We start from the raw sequence: 21,847 nt of genomic DNA on the forward strand, positions 1-21,847 counted from the left end.
CCAGTGTTTCACCACCCTCCCAGTGAAAAAGTTTTTCCTAATATCCAACCTAAACCTCCCCCACTGCAACTTGAGACCATTACTCCTTGTTCTGCCATCAGCTACCATTGAGAACAGTCTAGAACCATCCTCTTTGGAACCCCCTTTCAGGTAGTTGAAAGCAGCTATCAAATCCCCCCTCATTCTTCTCTTCTGCAGACTAAACAATCCCAGTTCCCTCAGCCTCTCCTCATAAGTCATGTGTTCCAGCTCCCTAATCATTTTTGTTGCCCTCCGCTGGACTCTTTCCAATTTTTCCACATCCTTCTTGTAGTGTGGGGCCCAAAACTGGACACAGTACTCCAGATGAGGCCTCACCAATGTCGAATAGGGGGGAACGATCACGTCCCTCAATCTGCTGGCAGTGCCCCTACCCATACATCCCAAAATGCCATTAGCCTTCTTGGCAAGAAGGGCACACTATTGACTCATATCCAGCTTCTCGTCCACTGTAACCCCTAGGTCCTTTTCTGCAGAACTGCTGCTGAGCCATTCGGCCCCCGGTCTGTAGCGGTGCATGGAAACCGGACACCCTGCTTTGACCCATCTCCCTGAGGCCTTGCCCCCACTCACTCCTCTCCCCTCCAATCAAAACAAAAACACCTAAACCCCAAAGCAGGAATTATTGCAGGAAATTGTGTGTTTCCTACGCCCTCTTCCAATCTTAACCCTTATCACATGTTCTGAGGAAAGGGGGTGGTGAAGCTTCGCTGCAATACTTATCTTGGTATTTGTCAGGGTACTCTGGGAAGTGTCAAGGAGTTGCTCACTCCTACTGCATTAAGGGCCATTACTTGTATCCCTAGCACCGCAGCGCGCCAGAGACGCTGTGTGCAAGACGAGGGATGAGCCAGCTGCCGTAAGAACCCTTCAGCAGAGAACTGTTGGGATGCTGAGTTACTACACAAGTACGGTGCGGCCTGAGATATAAACGCAGGAAATGCATTTCAGCAACAGACACCTGCTCTGTTTCCCCCTCTCCCCCCTGTACGACGAGAGCAAAACAGGGACTTTTGCTGGCGGCATGTTCGTTTTGGCTGAGAAGTTCGTTCTTGCCCCCTCCTCTATCCAAAGAGCCAGCACCTGAGCCCCACCTTCCGCGAGCTCACGCTGAGAGCAGGTGACGCGGTCCTCTCTACAGAGCTCTCTGCGCTGTGCGGAGAAAAGGTCCACAGCTCAACCAGGCAAGTCCTGGAATAACCCCGACAGGGCAGCGGGTGTTTAGGACCCTCTTTAAGACACATCATTGAGGGAAGAATGTGGGGAGAAGGGGAGATACTGACTCTACTGAGCTAAACCTCAGCGCCCTCCCCAAAAAAGATTCCCAAAAAAGTCAAAGACCTTTAAATAAACTCCAATACTGACACACCCCCGCACACACATACACACCAGAGGCGAGGATACAACACATAGTAATTCCAGGGTGTTGGGATCGGGCTGGAGGGGCACTGTGATATCTGTGGTCCTCCTGGGGAATGAGTGGCAGGGGAGCTGGCTCCAGGTCCTGCGCAGGGATGGGGGAGGGCTGCGTGGCCAGGGTGCGTGCCCAGGAAGGGGGATGAGGCTTGGAGCCAAGCCGGCCCCATTGTGGGAGCGGGGCACACAGGGGTTTTGCTGCCGCAGGGGCTGGCTGGGGACAGGGCAGCTGCAGGCTCTGTGTGCGGGGTGTCGGCAGTGAGGTGAAACACTGCCAAGGGGTAGGTGCAGCCCCCCTGCCCGGGGGAGCAGGGACCTCCTTCCCCGTGAGCTGCCCTGGGCAGGGGGCACAGCAAGTGTAAGGACGGGGGGCACTCTGCCCCAGCCACTCACCCAAGCAAGGTGGGAGCGGGCGGCAGTGCAGCAGGGGGGCTGATGCGGGGGGCGGGGGCAGGTTTGCGAAGGGCAGCGGGGCAGGAGCAGGGTGGGGAGCCTGGGCGGCCCATCCCTGGTGCTGCTGCCCCTGCTCCCGCTGCTGGAGCAGGTGGGAATGGAGACTCCCACGCGGGCACACGCTGGGAGGAGCAAAGTGGGGGGCACGGCCCCTTGCTGCCCCCGCTGCCAGCTCTGTGCCCGATCCCCTCACAGCGCCTCCCTGCCCGCCAGCCCGCCTGCTTGGCCCCAACGGTCCTGGCGCCCCTGCAGGACTTTGGGTGTCCGGTCAGTGTTTCTGACTGGACACTGTCAGGTGCCCTTTTTGACTGAACTTTCCAGTCGAAAAAGGGGGCACCTGGCAACCCTAGGCCGTGTGGAGGGGCTGTCCCAGAGGGGCGGTTCTTGTTGGGGAGGGGATTGGGGTGTGGAGGAGCTGTCATGGGGGGATGGCTCATTGGGGAGGTTGGGATGTGGAGGGGCCGTCTCAGGAGGGTGACTTGTTGGGGGTGGGGTTGAGGTGCAAATGTGCTGTCCCAGGGGCGTGACTCACTGCGGGGTGACTTGTTGGGGGGGGGGGTTGGGGTGCAGAAGTGCCATCCAGATGGGGATGATGGAGTATTGAGGGTTTTTTATGGGAGTGTAGTCGCCTTAAATAGAAAGGTAGACTGGGAACTTTCCCTGTCCCCAGCTCCCCCCACAAGGAGAAAGGAGGGAACCCAATGAGACTGAAAGGAGGGACATTGAAAATGGATCAAAGGAAACTCTTTTTCACATGGTGTGTAATTAACCTGTGGAACTCACTGCCACAGGATTTAATTGAGGCCAAACTTTTAACAAGTTTCAAAGGGGATTGGCCATTCCTGAGCATTACAGCAATAGTCAGGGTGCAGTTAATGCTAACAGTTCTGGCTGGGAGATTAAACATTGTTCTCAGGGCTTGAAGCAATCTCTAACTATTAGAGACCAGGGTGGGACCTGAGGTGGGGTACATAATCCCACACCTGCTACTGTGGGGTTGTTGCGCCTTCCTCTGGAGTATCTAGCGCTGCCCATGGTCGGGGCCCTGGGATGATGGGTGCCAGTTCAGTCCTGTCTGGCAGTGCCCATGTGCCTGCGAACCTGTCCACGTGGTGGGGGTGGGCTCTGGGTATGTTCCTCTGCTGATCTGGTGTGAGCGCTGCATCGGCCCTGAGCCTCCTGCACTGCCCTTCCGTCAGGCTGGACCGTCAGAGCTCGGGGCCCTGCATCATACTGGGACCAGTCCCCCAGCTCTGCGCAGGCTCCCGGCTTTTCCTGCCTGGGACAGCTCTGAGTGTTCCCAGGGGGCCCGCAGCCCTGAGCTGCACGGCAGGTCCCAGCTGGCCAGCCTCGGGAGAGCCCAGGCCTGGGGCTGTGAGCAGGGGCATGTGGTCGTGCTGTGCGTTGTGACGCTTATGCTCTCCGCCTGTCTCTGCCCTCCAGCAACTGACACAGCCTGTCCCCCATTCTCCACCTGTCTCTGCCCTGCAATGACTGACACTTCCTGTCCCCCCTCCTTCACCTGTCTCTGCCCTGCAGCGACTTGACACCTCATCACCCCCATTTTCCGCCTGTCTCTGCCCCGCAGCGACTGACACAGCCTGTCCCCCCTCTTCCACCTGTCTCTGTCCCGCAGCGACTGACACCTCATCACCCTCATTCTCCGCCTGTCTCTGCCCCGCAGCGACTGACACAGCCTGTCCCCCCTCCTCCACCTGTCTCTGTCCCGCAGCGACTGACACCTCATCACCCCCATTCTCCACCTGTCTCTGCCCCGCAGTGACTGACACAGCCTGTCCCCCCTCCTCCACCTGTCTCTGTCCTGCAGCGACTGACACCTCATCACCCCCATTCTCCGCCTGTCTCTGCCCCGCAGCGACTGACACAGCCTGTCCCCCCTCCTCTGCAGCAAACTGACACTGCCCCTTCCCTCCCATCTCTTCCCCACAGTGACTGACACTGCCCCTGTGTTTCCCACCCCCACAGTCATCTACATCTGCGGCCCCCTGGAGATGTTGCACCGGATTATGAGGCTGGCCCAGCGGGAGAGCCTGACTAATGGCGACTATGTCTTCTTCTACGTGGACGTGTTTGGGGAGAGCCTGCGTGCCAGTGCCGCTCGCGACGCCTTGAAACCCTGGCAGAACAGACAGAGTCAGGACGTGGGCCTGCGTCAGGCCTTCCAGGTACCCCCCGGGGCTGGGGCTTGGCTTGGGCCTGTCCCACGCCAGTCCCTGGGGAGCGACCCTCCAGGGTGCCAGCCCCCAGGCAGTCCCACAGCCTCCCAGACTCCAGCGCTGGGCCTGTGGGCGCACACGATCCCTGTCTCCCTCTGCCTCCAGAGCACCCCCTGCAGTGCTCAGCCTCTGCTTTCCCCTCCTCAGGGCTTCTTAAACGAGCACCACCCGGTCCGAAGAGAATGAAGCATTCCCCGCCTAGGATCCGATTGCCCCTGCCCCTCCAGCCCAGCTCAGCATCTCTCTCCTCATGAGCTCAACGAGCAGTCTTTCAGATAGAACGATAGGCGGCCCTCCTCCCAGCTGCAGCTGGCACAGTCCTGCCCCCCACACCTCCCGCCTGGAGTGGGTTCTTCTCCGCAGGCCTCCCCCTCAGCGGCTGACTCAGGGCCCTGCAGGAGCCGCCTCAGGCCACATCTACGCTACAGACTGTGGCTGGCGCCCGGTTCGCGGGCAGGACGCCGCTGCAGTTGGTGCATCGCTCCTGCACGCGCCTGCTGGGGTCCTGGCGCTGTGGCCATGCTCAGGGCAGCGCTCCGTGGGTAGGTGTCCCAGCGTGAACTCGCATCGTCCGGCATCACGCTGGCTTTTGGGAAATGGTGGTGGTGCGACCTGGGCAGAGGTGACTGGTGCAGGGGTGACAGGGAGTGAGGCAGCAAGTCCCCAGCATGCGACATCCTCCGAAGTGCCACCCCTAGGCTGTAAGTTTTGCACCTTTTTAAAAGTCCCACAGACCTGCCCAGCACCTCACAGTCTGCTGGCTCTGACCGGAGCTCGGAGCCTGCACAGCTCTGCCCTCTTGTCAGACACCCTGCAAATGTGGGACACGCAAGCCTCCGGTGTTCGCAGAGCTGCAGGAGGAACCGCAGCAACAGGGAACGTGACGATTGCCGTGGGACGTACGAAAACCAGTTCAAGGTTGTTGGTGGTCTTCACGGGACAGCTGCAGACGGTGGAGCTGGGCTGAGAAACAAGCAGTGACCGGGGGGATCGCGTTGCAGCGCAGGTTGGGGACGATGAGCACTGGCACATTCCTGGAGCTGTGTGCCGCGCTCACCCCAGGCCGCCAGCGCAGTGACCCAGAGCGAGAGCTGCACTGACCGTGGAGAAGCGAGTGGCGATTGCACCGTGGAAGCTTGCAGCACCCCACTGCTGCCGGTCAGTGGGAAATCAGTTTGCAATTGGAAAATGCACAGCGCAGGCCATTGTCATGCGAGTCCCCAGGGCCATTAATCGTCTCCTGTTAGGCAGGAGCGTGGCTCTTGGCAGCGTGTAGGACATAGTGGCTGGATTTGCAGCTGTGGGGTTCCCGAACCGTGGTGGAGCAATAGACGGCACGTTTCGCTCTATTTTGGCCCCAGACCACCTTGCCACAGAGCACATCAGCAGAAAGGGCTTTTCCGTGGCTGTGCAACGCTGGTGCACCCCTGGGGACACTTCACCGGCATCAGTGTTGGCTGGTCAGGGGAGGTGCATGACGTGCACATCTTTAGAAGATAGCACTGCTCAGAAAGCTGTCGGCAGGGACTTTCTTTCCCCACCAGGGGATCATCACTGGTGATGCTGAAATGCCGGTAGTGATCCTGGGGGACCCAGCCTACCCCTTACTCCTCTGGCTCAGGAAGCTGTACACCGGCCCCCTGGACGGCACCGAGGAAAGATACGCCAGTGGAATGTGCTTTTGGTTAAGTGAAGAGACGCTGGTGGTGTTTGCTCACAAGATTGGATCTCAGTGAGAAAAACATCCCAATGGTTAGAGCTGTCTGTTGTGTCCTGCAGAATATCAGTGAGGCACTGGGGAGAAAGCTGCCGCTGGCATGGAGGGGGAGTGGCTGTCTGCTGAGTTTGACCAGCTAGACAGAAGGACTGTGAGAAGAGCTCAGTGCAGAGCTGTGCGGTTGTGGGAGGCCTTGAAAGAGCCCTTTACCAGTGAGCCAGAGCAATGTGGTGTGGGGGACAGTGCTCCAGCTGGCCCTTACGTGTTGGGGCTGTTACGAATTGTGTGGGGGCTGGTGACCATTTCTGATTATAGCAGTTTGTCAGTGGACCTGTTAATTTGGCGCTGCGTGCTGTACCTTTATCATTATGACACTGTGTGTCGCCGAGCCCAAGAATTCTGGTGCCCTGGACAATAACAAGTGGGGGGGTGCTTTCAGTAGCACTAGGCCTATTGTATCCTGTGTGGCGAAATAAAGATAAATGGTATTCCCCCAAATCAGATTTTATTGGGTACCAAAACCAGTGCATAGAAACGGTGTGCAATTAAAAACCAATATGATACAAAGTTAGAAAGAAAGGAACAGAACTAAACAAGGGGAAAGAACATTCTTGTCTCTTTCATCCCGTGTTGGCCACCCATACCGCAGTCGTGGCTCTCTCGCGTCAGTGTACAGGAAGCTGGGCTTGTCCTTGCTGGTTCTCGGGGTGTAGGCGTGCAGGCAGGGGGGCACCCCTCAGGCGATGTGGACTGTTAAGAGGGCTATAGGGAGGTGCTGCAGTGGAGTTCTCCATGGACTGCAAAGGGAGGAGAGCCCAGGCTTGTCGACCCTGTATGTCCACAAGAGTCTGCAGCATCTGTGTTTCCTGCCGGAGAAGTCCCATTATGGCCTGGTGCAGCTCCCTCTCCTTGGCCTGCTGGGACCCTGGGGCCTTTCTCTTGTCTGCTTTTCCCTTCTCCATACAGTCTGCAGTATTCTCTCTCGGGGCCCTCTGCTCACAGTCGGATGCAGCGCTGGCTTGCAGGATCTCACTGGATATGGCATCCCGAGTCCTCTTCTTTCTCCTCCTCTTCTGGCTCAGGCATTCCCCCCAAAGCCGCAGCCCCGGAGCTAGAGCTAAAACACAGGGCGGCACCCTTGTCAGCGTAGTCACAACAGAAAGTGAAAGCAAAGGTGCAGAAATCCCCTTGCTCCCCTAACATTTTAAACAAGTCTTTCTCATCGCTGCTTGGAGTGATTGTGCCCAGCTCTGTTCTGCATTCGGAGTCCTGGGGACCCTGGCGGCTGGGGCAGGGGGGCAAGGGAATGAGGAGAGAGTTGTATACACACATGGGGCAGTGGCACTGAATACAGGCACTCGAGGGGCCTTGGGGATTTCAGCGGAGCTCTCGCTCACGAGAGGCACAGAGAGCACAGCGGCTGCTAGTGTCCCGAAGCCGGTTTCCTGCAGTGGTACCAGCCGAGCTCATCGCAGACTGGCGTGGGAAGGGGTCCTACTGTGGAGGAAGAAATCGGGCTCCCATCCCTAGAGGCTTTCGGGAGAGGATTGCAGAGTACCTCTGTGAATGTTTCACCGAGAGCTCTGAGGAGTCAAGGAACATCCCTGAGCACATAAATACGCTGCTCCACCTGCCACCCTTGCCTAACTCTACAGGGCAGTGAAAAGCAGATACCAACTCTCCCTCTGGTCGATGTGTGTTACCTCTTCTAGTACGCGTAAATGAATGAGAAGTGGATGGCTGTGTCCTTTCACAGTGCGGTCCGTCACCACCACTGCATTTAAACTCCATGAGAAATGCGTTCACGTTCCTTCCCATGCATCAGGCGCATCCAGGCAGGACTGACTGGCCTGTGGGGAGTCTCAGATGGTCCTGGCTCGTGGCGTAGCAGGACCCACCAGCTGCGTGTCCCTCCTCCTCGTCCTCACTGTTGACAGCGGTGGTCTGCCTCAGGCTCTTGGAGGCATCCAGGGTGGTGGGCGGGGGGGTGTGTGTGTATGTCTCTGCTGAGGATGGCATGCGGCTCTTTGTATAAGCAGCGGGTCTGTGGCTTGGCATCGGATTGGTTGTTGGCCTCCCTGGCTTCCTGGTACACCCACCACAGCTCCTCTGCTTTCACACGGCACTGCCGCTGGTCTCTGCCATACCCCTTCTCCTGCGTCCCCCAAGCAATCTGCTCACAACTGTCCACGTTTCTGTGGCTGGTCCGTAGCTGTGCTCCCCACAGGCCTGGGAGATCCAGTACCTGTCTGCTCCAGGAAGGAGCGCGTCTGGAGCGCGTCGCTGGCTGGGCGGCTGCACACGACAGTGGAGAGCCGCTAGGCGAGCTGGGCAACCAGGAAAAGCCATTTCAGAAATGTCCGGTGGTTTTTCAGTAGGGAGGTGGGTTCCGGTCTTCGTGACCCCTGGGCAGCCGAGTTCACAGTTGTGACCAGAGTGCTTGTGCTGGGCATTGTGGGACAGCAGCTGGAGGGTTGTTAGGGTCGACATCGTCATGCTGCATTGACCTGCCTACATCGCCCGTCGGGGAGGCGGTGTCACTGCGTCGCCGTAACAGGGCGCTTGCGTGGGCGAGATAGAAATGGAAGTGTCGAGACATGCCTGGCTAGTTCGACACAAGGCAGCTCACATCAGCCTGACTGGAGTGTAGACAGGCCTTGCTCTCTGCAGACATAACCACAACTTCCTGGACTTCCCCTTTCTCCGCAGCTTCCTGCTGCTTCTCTCCTGGCATCACCTGATTCCTCTTGGGGGCGCTCAGTCTGCAATCAGGGTGGGCCAGCCCCAGTTCTCCAGCTGTTAAGGGGTGAGCCACCCCGTTATAGGTTCCCTGCAGAAAATCCTGCAGAGCCAGAGCCCCGAGGGAGCTCCCCCAGGGCACGCCGTGCTCGGTGATACCTGGCAGCAGTTTATTAGTCACCTGGCACAGCGTGCGAAGGTCCCGAGGTCAGCAGACAGATGCAGAGGTTCAGACGGGTCAGTCTAGCCAACACCCAGCCAAGCTGCTGTAGAATGCATTTGGGCCCTGGCTCGCTGTCTCGCCCTTTCTTGTTTGTCCCAGGTGCGTGCTCAGGGTCTCTGCACACTCAGCTCTTAGCACCGCCACCTGGCACCGGTCCCCTGTGCTCCACTCGGGGCTTTGCTCTGCTTCCCTGCAGACAGGGAGGGGAATCTCCTTCCTCGGCTGTTATCGCTCGGTGCGACGCTCCCGCCATTGGGCTCCCTTGGCTTTCCGGAGCTGCCCCTCACACACCTGTGGACTTTATTCACGTTAATGACTCTGGTTTCCAGCCAGGCTGCTGAGTCAGCACCTCCTCTCTTCCCGTCCACTCAGTGCCTGGCCACGCCAAGGCCAGAGGGAAATGGAGGCACGCGTGGGGTCATAAAAATATTACCAAAATTCCCCCATGTCACAGGCCGGGCACTGGGCTGGGGTCTGGGGTTGGGCCTACGCCAGCTCGGGGCCGGGGGGCAGGGGTTGGGCCCAGTGGTGAGCTGGAGCCGGTTGTTAAATTTAGAAGCCCCTTTAGAACCGGTGGTTCCGCGAGGGAGAGCCGGCTCTAAAAGGGCTTCTAAATTTAACCACCGGCCAAAAGTGGCGCCTTAGGCGCTGACTCCGGGGGTGCTCCGGGGCTGGAGCCCCCACTGGGAAAATTTGGTGGGTGCAGAGCCCCCACTGGCAGCTCCGCACCCCTGCTCCCCCCCAGCTATGCTCCCCCGCCCCTAGGAGCCAGAGGGACCTGCCGGAGGCTTCCCGGGAGCTGCCCCAGGTAAGCACCGCCAGGACTCCCCACCTCGCCCCCTGGCAGGTGCCTCTGGCTCTTAGGGGCGGGGTGGGCACCCACTACGGTGGCCCACGAGACCCTCCTGCCCGGCTCTGGGGGCAGTCAGGGGACAGGGGAGGGGGGTGGATGGGGCAGGAGTCCCGGGGGGCAGGGCTGGGCAACCACCCCCTCGTGGGGTGAGGAGGGAACCAGTTGTTAAGATTTTGGCAGCTCATCACTGGTTGGGCCTATGCACGGTCAGGGCTGGGGGTCAGGGGTTGGGCCGATGCCAGGCTGGGGGTCAGGGGTCGGGGCTGCACCAGGGCTTCCAGGTCCATGCCTGGTGTCGGGTTTGGGGGCCCCCACAAAAGCCATTCCTGCTTCAGTGAGCAGGACACAGGGCAGTGGGCGCCCACCCGTGTGGGGGATTCTGGGAGACCCCAGGGGGACACATGGTGTCAGACCCACAGGACCGGTGCTATGACCCCAGCTTTGGAACAGCTTCTGCAAGGATCCCATCCTGTGCCAGACACCCTAGGGTGTCACTCTTCCCCAGGGTGAGCCATGCGGCCTCTCCGCCTCCTTCGGCAGGACCACTGGGCCTGCAGCCCCCCTGCTCCACCCCGTGAGCTCCGCTCCGCGAGTCCCTCTGAGGCAGACCCTGAGAGGGAGACCTGTCCACCTTGGGGAGCAGTGCGCCCTTCGGCCAGCGTCTGCAGGGACACAGCCAGTGTGAGCAGACAGTCGGGGTCATTAATCGACTCGCACACAGCACGGAAAGTCCTTGCTTAGAAAGTTCCAGCCGGTCAGGTCCGCCCAGAGCCCCAAGCCTAGCCCCTGACTACCGTGTCCCAGTCGGTGTGTGCCCCCAGCCCTCAGCAGCCAGCCCTGAACCAGCCCCTGGCACCTCCCCAGCCCTTTGTTCTCCAGCTGGGCAAATGCTGCTTGGCTTCCTGGTGAGAGGTAGCCGTCCATGGCCGCTGGTTGCTAGGTATCAAAGTCCCGGTGACTGGGGTTGCCATTGTCGTCTCACAAACTACCTGGATATGGGGCCCAAGCCCCAGACTGCTGGGAGCCATCCACACCTGAGTCTCTGAGCCGCTGCAGAGAGCACCACGCCTTTCTACCCACTAGGTAACAGTGCGGCACGCAGGGGAAACTGAGGCACACATAGATTGCATAAAAATGTTACAGAAAATTCCCATGTGGTCACCCCTGGGGCCCTGAGACAGAACACCCCTCTCTGAGCGGGGCTGTCGCCCTCTCCTCCCTGGCCCCAGCAGGGTGGGCTCGCTGCTGGGTATGAAGCTGTGGCCTGTGCTTTGCCTTGCAGACGGTGCTGGTGATCACCTACCATGAACCCCAGAACCCCGAGTACCAGCACTTCCAGACCCAGCTGATCCTGCGAGCCAAGGAGGAGTTCAAGGTGGAGCTCGGCTACTCGCTGGTAAGTGGGCTCGGCCTGCCTGTGCGTGTACCGGGGCTGCTGTCTGCCTGGCACCTTCCCGCACACACGCGCACACACCTCTCCCTGCAGGCCCTGAGGATTCCCCGCTCGGCAGTGCTGGCGGCTGGGAAACAGCTGGGTCCCGACCAGTCCCCATCCCACCCACCTGCCCCGCTCCGGGAAACCTCTCCCAGGGCTCCGAGCAGGAAGGGAACAGCCTGGTAGAAGCAAAGGGCCCTTCTGGCTGTGCCACGGGCCGGCAGGGGCCCCACCTGGCCTGTTTGCGCCGGGGGATCTAGGGGCCCCACCCGGCCCCCGTTCACAATGGGAGATCTAGGGGCCCCACCCGGCCCCCGTTCACACCAGGGGAATCGTTGAGGTCTGTGCTGTGGGGCTGCAGGGTCTTGTTCACACGTGCATGGCACTAGTTGAACTCGTAGGAAGCCCTTACACACACAGTCCCTTACACATGTGCACGCTGCCCTTACGTGTGTGCACACTGTCCTTACACACACACACTGCCCTTACACGTGTGCACACTGTCCTTACGCACTCTCGCTGCCCTTACACGTGTGCACACTGCCCTGACACACACAGCCCTGCCCTTATATGCACACACACGCACACGCATGCACTGCCCTTACACGTACACGCACACCGCCCTTATATGTACGCTGATTGTACATGCACACGGACCCTTGTGCACACACACACACACACACACTGCCCGTACATGCACATTGACCTTACACACACGCTGTCCTGGTACGTGTGCACACTGTCCCTATGCATGCACACCCTGCCCTGACACGCAGGTGTGCTGACGGTACACCTGCACTCTGCCCTTATATACATGTACACACGCAGAGTGCCCTTATGCGCACGTACGCTCACTGTACACGAGCGCTGTCCTTATACGCACACCCACACCTACGGACCGTACACGCACACGGCCCTTGTGCGCGCACACACGTACACTGACTACACGAGCACTGCTCCTATGCACACTCAGCCCTGCCCTTATACGCACACGTACACACGCACGCCGCCCTTGCCTACTCACACACCTACACAGAGCATACATGCCCAGTGACCATACGCACACACAGTGCTGTCATCCACATGCATGCACACGCCAGTGAGCTGCTCCACACGCGCGGCGTCCCGGAGCCCGGGGGCCAGGCAGAGCCATGGCTGCCAGCCCTGTCTCTGGCCCGCCAACCCCAAGCAGCAGTGGGAGCTCCCCCAGGCTCTGTCACTCACTGAGGACTGGCCCTGGGGATGCCCCTACAAGGGCAGCGGGTGTGTGCCTCACGGTGGCAGCGTGGGCTGGCCCTGCCGGCAGGGCTCACAGAGTTACAGCCGCGGCCGTGCCTCTGATTGGGTGCAGGCAGGCGGAGGCTGAGGGCTGCTGCTCAGGGCCTGGGTTTAGGAAGGCTCCGAGAGTGTTGCTTAGCAACCTCCTGGACTCGGCAGGGGCGACGCGTGCGGTCGAATCTGGCACGCGGCAGCGGGAGTCTCTTGGGCTGTCGCTCTGTGCAGTGCCGGTTGTGCACGTGGGGCGGGGGTGGCTGCTCGTGAGAGCCTCTCTCCCCTCTCCCGTGCCACGAGGACAAGGAAGTTCCAGGGAAACCAAGGGGCAGCAACGTTACAGCTGATCAAAGGAAATGCACAAGGTGTGATCGACCTGCGGAACTCTCCGCCACAAGGTGTCACTGAGGCTGCAAGCCCAGGGAAGGCTCAGCTATTTCTGTGGTGAATGAAACCAGCCAGACTCACACATGTGCACAAGATTAAAAACAGTTTGGACGGGACCCATGCCTCGCAGTGACAGAGCCCTGAGTGAGGGGGCTGCCGTCCCCTCCTTGGGGCGTGGGGCTGGCCCAGGGCTGTGGCAGGCTCAGCTCCTCAGTGGGGCGTTGGCTTCTGTGGCTCCGGCAGCACCATGAGTTGCTTAACTTCTCTGTCTTTATGAACAACGGGAATTGCTTGGTGATGCCGCTTGCTGAGATCCCTCCTATGAGGGCAGCCCGTGCTGCAGAGGGGATACTCTCGGGGTTTAGCCCCATTCTGTGAAGGTCCTGGTTTGAGCTGGACCCCAGACTCCACTGCCCTGTGGCCAGGTGGCTGGGAGTCACTCCTCAGACAGGAAGCTGGAGTCTGTAGTCGTCTCAGGGTCCGCCTGCACAGCAAAGCAAAGCCCCTGGCTGGCCCATGCCAGCCAACTTGGGCCATGGGGCTTGGGCTGCGGGGTTGTTCCCCTGCTGTGTGGATTCTGCAGCCTGAGCTCTGGGATCCTCCCACCCCGCAGGGCCCAGAGCCCGGGGCTCCAGCCACAGCAATGACACAGCCCCGCGGCCCAGCCAGCTGGCATGGGCCAGTCGTGGGTGTTTCTTCGCTGTGTAGACAGACCTTTAGAAGCTTCCCCGTGGGGCTGGGCTGGTGGGTGGCCAAGGTCCCCAGGATGGGGCTGAAGGCTGCTGTGGAATGACTGGAGCAGGGGCCTGGAGCCGAGGGAGCCGGGGGTTGCTCTTGCTGTTGGTGAGTCTCTGGAGCGTGGCTGGATTGGCGGCACTCCCAGTTTGGCTGGGCTGAGCTGGGAGCCAAGCCAGCTGCAGTTGGGCTGGGCTGGGCCCTGGGGTGCCTGGCCGGCAGACCCCAGTCCCCCAGGTTATGGGTGCAGCACTGTGATGGGCGACGCTCAGGCTGCAGCACTGCCTGGCTCCCTGTGTCGGGCAGCGCCCGCTCCCCTGGGGTTGCCCGAGGGGAGGGCGCGGACACTCCCTTCCCAAGGAGCCAGCTCACAGCCTGCACAGGGGCAGGGGCAGGGGCTGGGGACAGCTCCAGCGAGGGAGCCAGGCTAGCGGGGCCAGAGGCCAGGAAACTCCAGGGCTCAGTGCCTGGGGGCAGATCTTCTCTGCCAAGCAATCTCTGGAGTGAGATTTGGGAAGCTGCCCTCTCCCCCAACCCCTGCTGTCCCCAAGGGCCCCGTGCTGCCCTCCAAGTGTGACCCCATGGAGCTGGGGTGGGTTCCCCTGCTGCCTGCTGGCATGGCCCAGGACAAGCCAGGGATCCGGTGGTGCCCTGGGGAACGTGTGGGGAGCCCACAGCTGTGTGCAGGCCCCAGGCACCTCCCACTGCGAGCTTGGACAGAGAGACGGCAGCTGCTTGGGGGGGGCTGTATGGGCCGTGTCGGGGATCAGGGCTGGGGGGGCCGTGTCGGGGATCAGGGCTGTACGGGCCGTGTCAGGGATCAGGGCTGGGGGCCCGTGTCAGGGATCAGGGCTGGGGGGGCCATGTCGGGGATCAGGGCTGTACGGGCCGTGTCGGGGATCAGGGCTGGGGGGCCGTGCTGGGGATTGGTGCTGTGCCGGGTACGGGGCTGTCTCTGGTGCAGGCACCGGGGCGGGCGCAGGGCTCTGATGACTCTCTCCCGCGGGCAGATGAACCTGGTGGCCGGCTGCTTCTACGACGGCGTGCTGCTCTACGCCATGGCTCTGAACGAGACGCTGGCCGAGGGCGGCTCCAAGAAGGACGGCACCCGCATCGTGCAGAAGATGCGGGACCGGAAGTTCCAGGGTACCGGCCTGGGGAGCCTGTGCGGGGAGGGAGATACCAGCCCAGGTGCTCTGGCTGGCACGGGCCGCTTCCCCCTCACTGTCCCAGCAGCGTTTTGCCAGGGCAGCCAGGGCCTGTGCTGGCCCCCGTGGGTGTGCTCGGGCTCAGCGCCCGGCCTGGCACACTAGTTGCCGCGGGACGGGGACAAGCAGCCCCAGGCCCAGCTGCTGCTCGTCGGAGTTCGGGAGAGGAGCTGCTGCCGAGCGCTCACTGGTCAGGAGGGGACCCCCGCACCCCTACCCCCACCCCCTGCCTCTGCCTCTCCAGCCCCAGGTCGCTCACCCCTGCCCCTCCCTTCCAGGGGTCACCGGACTCGTGAGCATGGACAGCAACAACGACCGGGACACGGACTTCAGTCTGTGGGTGATGGGCAACCCCGAGAGCGGGGAATACGAGGTGGGTGCAGCCCCGAGCCAGGGGGGCTCCAGAGTCCACAGGACTGTCCCAGCTGCAGAGCCACCTTCCAGGGCAGGGCTGGGAGCAGGAGCTGACCCTGCCATGGGGTTTGGGGGAGGGAGATGCAGCAGGGTCAGTGCCCCCGGCAGGGGTCGGAGGAATCTGGGGGGACAAAGCGGGTGCATGGGGGGAGGGGGAGGCTTAGTGACTCCCGTGCTCTGGGCTGTTGGGGGGTTGCTCGTCAAGGAAGGGGGTGCGTAGAGGGGTGGGGGATGTGCTGGTATGGGCCTGAGGGGGGGGCTGGTGGCCTGGTGTGGGAGGGGTCGCTGTGGAGCAGCCCCGCAGAGGCCCGGCTGTGCCCTCTCTCCGTGCAGGTGGCAGGGCACTACGCGGGCGCGGAGAAGAAGCTGAACTGGCTGGGGAGGCCCATTCACTGGGTGAAGGGGGTCCCCCCCCTCGACAACCCCCCCTGCGTCTTCGATGTGGATGATCCCTCCTGTGATAAAAGTGGGTGTGATGGGGAGCTGGCTGGGCCTGCACCCCTGCCCTGGGCAGTCTGCGTCCTGCTGGGCCTCTCTCCTGAGCCCCTGGCATCCCTGCCTCCCATTCAGCCTGTCCCTGGGGATGGGTGGGTCGGGGCCCTGCATCCCTCTGCTCCAGCAGCGTCTGGACTGGAAGGCGCCTGCCCCACATGCAGGAAAATACCCAGCTAAGCCGGGAGCCTTGGGGCTGCAGGCCTCCTGCTCCCCTGCCAGGTCTGGGGCTGCCCGCCCTCCTGAGCCCCCCACCTCTCCTGATGGGTTGACACGCCTCCCCTTCCCCGGATCCATCCCCGGATCTCTGAGCATGGGGAGCTCTGTCAGGTCTCTGGCTGCTGCCCTCAGGGCTGGGGTTTGGGCCCATCGGGCACCGGGCAGCACATGCTGGGTGCCCCGAGGGAAGGGCTGAGCATTTGACAGAGCAGGACAGGGTCTGGGGGCCGTGTGGGGAGTCCTGCCCCCTCTAACGAGCTCTCCGCTCTCTCCAGCCCCACTCTCCACGCTGGCCATCGTGGCGCTGGGCACCGGCCTCACCCTCGTCATGTTTGGAATCTCCAGCTTCCTGATTTTCAGGTGAGATGGCTATACCCAGTCATGGCACCCTGCTCCCGGGACCCAGCCTGGCGCTGTGCTCCCGGGGCCCAGCCATGGCACCCTGCTCCCGGGGCCCAGTCATGGCACCTTGCTCCCGGGACCCAGCCTGGCGCTGTGCTCCCGGGACCCAGCCTGGCGCTCTGCTCCCAGGACCCAGCCATGGCACCCTGCTCCCAGGGCCCCACCCAGGCACCCTGCTCCCGGGGCCCAGCCTGGCGCTCTGCTGCCAGGAACACCAAGGGAGCCTGGTGTCCCACCCCGGTTGGATCACAGCCAGTGCGTGTGCACTGGAGGGTGCGTGTGCAGGGTGCGGTGGGGTGGGTCCTCAGCAGCCCCCTCCCCACTGGCACTCAGCAGAGGCCAAAGGCAGAGGGGCCTGTAGAACAGAGCCCCCAGGAGGGGGGGCCGGGAGTGGGGGTGGCTCTGCCAGTGCCCTGGGTGCTCGGTGCCTGGCCCAGCCAGTCCCATCCGCAGAGCGCCAAGGCGCAGGGCCTGGCTGGTGGCAGAGGCGTCCTGTCCTGGGGGCTCCTGGGTGAATGTCCTACCCTGTGATTGCTGAGCCAGCAGTTCTGCCCAGGCAGCCCCAGTGGGGAGGGAGCTGTGAGGGGGAGCAGCCTTACACAGCATGGCCAGATCCCTTGATACCAGCTGCCCTTCGGAGGGCAGCTCTGGGTCCTCCGCCTGGCCGGCTCCAGGCCACGCTGCCCAGCCTGGGGGCACGCCCACCTTCCAGAGCACTTCTCTTCCGGCAGCTGGGTTCCTCTGGGAATCGCTCTGCTCAGAGCTTCTGTATTAACCCCGGAGCCTCCCGGGGAGCTCAGCCCCATGGCACCCTCCCACTACGTCTCAACTGGGAAACCATGAGCCTGGCACCCTCCAGGGCAGTATCCGAGCTGCTGGCCTGGCGCTCCCTCCCAGCACAGCGTCCGAGCCACCAGCTTGCCTCCCGCCCTGCGGTATCCAAGCCACTGGCCTGGTGCTCTCCCCCGGCACAGTCAGGGGCGGCAGGTTTGTATAATTTTTGGTAGTGCCCAACTTGGTCCAAGTCCTGTCCCCACCCCCACACCTGCCAGGAGCACCGGGTGGTGCCTGCTGGGGGGCAGAGCTGCTCCCCCCGAGGGCAGGAACCCTCCAGCCTGTGGGAGAGACGCCGCGAAGGCTGCTTGGGAAGGCCTTGGCTGGCATCACAGCACTGGTGCTGGGGCCAGGAGGCTGTGGCCAGGGCTTTCCGGAGCCTCTCCCGCAGCGAGCCTGCCACTTGCACCACCCGAGCCCCTCCTTCCCTGAGGCGTGCGCGCTGGCCCCCAGCTCCCGTCTGGTCGGCACTGAGCCCCGGCATCCACGAGACGCCCAGCGCAGGGTGACTGGGTCCCCCGCAGGGATCCCACAGGAGGCTCCGGAGGGGGCTGCTCCGAGGGAACAGCGCCCCATTCCCTCAGACACCCCGGTGCTGTGGCTAACGGTCACGGGCCCCCACCCCATGTTATATGTGCACAGGCTTCGTGCTCCACTGCAGGGGCGTGCTGCACGCACACAGCATAGTGCGCTGCACACGCACGGTGACTCTCCTGCGCGCACGCCCCGTGTGACTGGACAGAGCCCCTGAGAGGGGCTGGAGGGGGCTGCGTGGCACAAGGGTCTCACTGCACCCCGGGCCGTCCCTGGGGCTGGACCCTCTGGGACACGCCAGGCCAAGCCCCCCCTGCCCCCCAGACGTGTCACCCGTGAGCGCGGTGCCCTGGGGATCCGGGGGCTCCCTGACACCCTGTGCTCCCCAGGAAGCTGTTGCTGGAGAAGGAGCTGGCCAGTATGCTGTGGAGGATCCGCTGGGATGAGCTGCAGTTTGGGAACGCCGAGCGCTACTACAAGGGGGCGGGCAGTCGGCTCACCCTGTCGCTGGTGAGAACCCGCATCCCCGTACGCCCCGCGCCTCCAGCCATCCCTGTGCCCGTACGCCTGGGCCCCTTCCCTATAGAGCCCCTACGCCTCGGCCCCTTCCCTATAGAGCCCCTACGCCTGGGCCCCTTCCCTATAGAGCCCCTACGCCTGGGCCCCTCCCCCATAGAGCCCCTACGCCTCGGCCCCTTCCCTATAGAGCCCCTACGCCTGGGCCCCTTCCCTATAGAGCCCCTATGCCTGGGCCCCTTCCCTATAGAGCCCCTACGCCTGGGCCCCTCCCCCATAGAGCCCCTACGCCTGGGCCTCTTCCCTATAGAGCCCCTACGCCTGGGCCCCTCCCCCATAGAGCCCCTACGCCTGGGCCCCTTCCCTATAGAGCCCCTACGCCTGGGCCCCTCCCCCATAGAGCCCCTACGCCTGGGCCCCTTCCCTATAGAGCCCCTACGCCTGGGCCCCTTCCCTATAGAGCCCCTATGCCTGGGCCCCTTCCCTATAGAGCCCCTACGCCTGGGCCCCTCCCCCATAGAGCCCCTACGCCTGGGCCCCTTCCCTATAGAGCCCCTACGCCTGGGCCCCTCCCCCATAGAGCCCCTACGCCTCGGCCCCTTCCCTATAGAGCCCCTACGCCTCGGCCCCTTCCCCATAGAGCCCCTACGCCTGGGCCCCTTCCCTATAGAGCCCCTACGCCTGGGCCCCTCCCCCATAGAGCCCCTACGCCTCGACCCGTCCCCCATAGAGCCCCTACGCCTGGGCCCCTCCCCGATAGAGCCCCTACGCCTGGGCCCCTCCCCCATAGAGCCCCTACGCCTCGACCCCTTCCCTATAGAGCCCCTACGCCTCGACCCCTTCCCTATAGAGCCCCTACGCCTCGGCCCCTTCCCTATAGAGCCCCTACACCTCGGCCCCTTCCCTATAGAGCCCCTACACCTCGGCCCCTTCTCTATAGAGCCCCTACGCCTCGGCCCCTCCCCCATAGAGCCCGTACGCCTGGGCCCCTTCCCCATAGAGCCCGTACGCCTCGGCCCCTCCACCATAGAGCCCCTACGCCTTGGCCCCTTCCCTATAGAGCTCCTACGCCTCGGCCCCTCCCCGATAGAGCCCCTATGCCTTGGCCCCTCCCCCATAGAGCCCCTATGCCTCAGCCCTTCCCTATAGAGCCCCTATGCCTCAACCCCTTCCCTATAGAGCCCCTACCTCGGCCCCTCCCACATAGAGCCCCGTAAGCCTCGGCCCCTCCCCTGTGGAGCTCTGCCCTTTGTACCGTGCCCTATACGCTCCCTCAGCCATCCCCCGTAGAACCTTTCTAGGTACTGTCCCCTGTAGCCTCCCCAGCCATCCCCATGTGGCTCTTATAACTCACCCTTCACCGCGAGGCACCCACCAAGCCAGTCCATGCCTCACCCCCTCCCTTCCTGCTGCCCCCTGGCCCTCATGCCGCCCCCTAGCCCAGAGCGCCCCCAGGCCACACCCCTGCCCCCCACTCTCTCCCTGCCGTGCTCTCCTAACTGCCTTGTTCCCTCCCAGCGCGGCTCCAGCTACGGCTCCCTGATGACGGCCCATGGCAAATACCAGATCTTTGCCAACACTGGCCACTTCAAGGTGAGTCCCTGGTGTTCGCCTGCCCCGTCCCCTTGCACTGAGCCTCCCGCCCCGTGTGGCGCTGACCCTGTCCCTGTCCCTACCCCCCAGGGGAACGTGGTGTTCAATAGGCATCCGCGCCTGCCCCGTCCCCTTGCATTGACTTCCCGCCCGTGCGGCGCTGACCCTGTCCCTGTCCCTGGCCCCCAGGGGAACGTGGTGGCTATCAAGCATGTGAATAAGAAGCGGATCGAGCTGACGAGGCAGGTGCTCTTCGAACTCAAACACGTATGTACTGGGCAGCCGGGCAGGTTGGGCTCCCGGCCGGGGAGGTGATGGGGGGCCCAGGGGTCTGTGCTGGGGCACGGGTGAGGTGATGCTGGCGGGGGCTTCCCAGCACTGGCTGAGCGCGGCATGGCTCAGAGCCCTGGTTGGCACCACTTCTGCCTGGCCGTGCTCAGCTCACAATGAGGTGCCTTGTGGAGCCTGGTGGGTCCCACGTGGCACAAGGTGCCAGAGACATGTCAGAGACACGTGTCCATGTGGGGAGCACACAAGCAGCAACGCACACGGGCAGATGCACCCACCTCCCTGCTCCGCCCAGAACTCCACAAGCCCCATTTTATCATCCAGCCCGAATCTGGCTCTCAGGGCCTGAGCCGGGGCCCAGGAACAGCCATCGCTGTGCTCCCATCGGGCATGTTGTGCGGCTCTGATTCCAGAGTGCGTGTGGCCTAGAGCTTTGCAGCAACCAGACTGGCCCCATCCCCTCTCAGGCCTGGGTGGTGCGCGGTGACCCAGCCAGGGTTCTGATGGGTCCCTGCTTCTGTTTCCCGCCCTAGATGAGGGACATCCAGTTCAACCACCTGACCAGGTTCATCGGCGCCTGCATCGACCCGCCCAACGTCTGCATTGTGACAGAATACTGCCCGCGGGGCAGCCTGCAGGTGAAAAGGGGTTCGGGTGTAATGATGCTGGTTCTGGTGGGTGTCACGGAGTCCCCGGGCGATGGTCTGGAACTGCTCCCTATGAAGCCAGTCAGGACTCTGGGGAAGTCTCCTCTCTGGGAGCAGCCTGTCTGCAGGACACACAGCTCACACGGCTTCCACCTTCCTGGGTCTGACCTCGGACCATTCAGCCTCCTCTGCCCCTCCCTGCGCTTCCCACAGCCAGTCCACCCAGGCGGGGTCCTGGGGAAGCCAGAGGGTCCTGCCCCCCAACTCCGCAGTCAGACGGGACTCTCAGCCAGCCGGGGAAACAGAAGGTTTATTAGACGACAGGAACACGGTCTAAAACAGAGCTTGTAGGTGCAGAGAACCCGACCCCGCAGCCGGGTCCATTTTGGGGGGCAGTGAGCCAGACAACCACGTCTACTCTTCACTCCATGTCCCAGCCAGCCCCAAACTGAAACTCCCTCCAGCCCCTCCTCCTCTGGGCTTTGTTCCTTTCCTGGGCCAGGAGGTCACCTGATTCCTTTGTTCTCCAACCCTTTAGCTCTCACCTTGCAGGGGGGAAGGGCCCAGGCCATCAGTTGCCAGGAGACAGAGTGTCGGCCATTTATGTACCCTGGCCCTTTGCTCTGCAACAATTACAGTCCCTTATCCCACCACCTAGAGACTTAAGAACTGCCTAGGGGAAACTGAGGCACCCCCACACTATTCAGAGGAAACATTAAGAACAGTCCCGCTTTGTCACAGTGGGACCCACCTGAGAGTGCCAATTCAGGACAAATGGCTTCAAGCAGGGCAGCTGCAGCCCAAGACTGGGGTTTCTTTGCACACCAAGGCAAACCAAACCAGACAGACAGAGAAGACTTTGGTTTTACCCCACTGGCTAACCACACGTCACACAAGCAATTCCCTTAGACACTCCAGTTTCCCAGTATCACCACCAGTGCCACTCGTTGTGGGGACGAATGGTTATGAAAACCAATACCCCAGTAAAAGAAGAAAGGTTCTCTCGATCCCAAAGGCCCAAGCCCCAGACCCAGGTCACTATACAAATCAGATCTTACCCACAAATCACGCTGTTGCCAATCCCTTAGAATCTAAAATCTAAAGGTTTATTCATAAAAGGAAAAAGATAGAGATGAGAGCTAGAATGGGTTCAATGGAATCAATGACACACAGTCATGGCCAAGTTCTTGGTTC

General features: G+C 62.0%; 1 protein-coding gene across 2 annotated transcripts in view; it reads left to right on the forward strand.

Annotated features, from left to right (window-relative positions):
• NPR2 (natriuretic peptide receptor 2) overlaps positions 1-21,847 on the forward strand; it is a 48,387-nt gene that overhangs the window by 15,829 nt on the left and 10,711 nt on the right. The window contains exons 2-11 of one of the 2 annotated variants that reach the window (XM_074952198.1): positions 3,895-4,094; positions 10,960-11,073; positions 14,517-14,652; positions 14,993-15,087; positions 15,462-15,594; positions 16,115-16,199; positions 17,999-18,119; positions 19,644-19,718; positions 19,809-19,985; positions 20,540-20,644. In XM_074952198.1, coding sequence (XP_074808299.1) covers positions 3,895-4,094; positions 10,960-11,073; positions 14,517-14,652; positions 14,993-15,087; positions 15,462-15,594; positions 16,115-16,199; positions 17,999-18,119; positions 19,644-19,718; positions 19,809-19,985; positions 20,540-20,644 — 1,241 coding nt within the window. The remainder of the gene's footprint in view (positions 1-3,894; positions 4,095-10,959; positions 11,074-14,516; positions 14,653-14,992; positions 15,088-15,461; positions 15,595-16,114; positions 16,200-17,998; positions 18,120-19,643; positions 19,719-19,808; positions 19,986-20,539; positions 20,645-21,847) is intronic. The other variant, XM_074952199.1, reaches the window with a different exon arrangement.

Source organism: Natator depressus, chromosome 5 (assembly GCF_965152275.1).
Source record: "Natator depressus isolate rNatDep1 chromosome 5, rNatDep2.hap1, whole genome shotgun sequence".
NCBI classification, from domain to species: Eukaryota; Metazoa; Chordata; order Testudines; family Cheloniidae; genus Natator; species Natator depressus.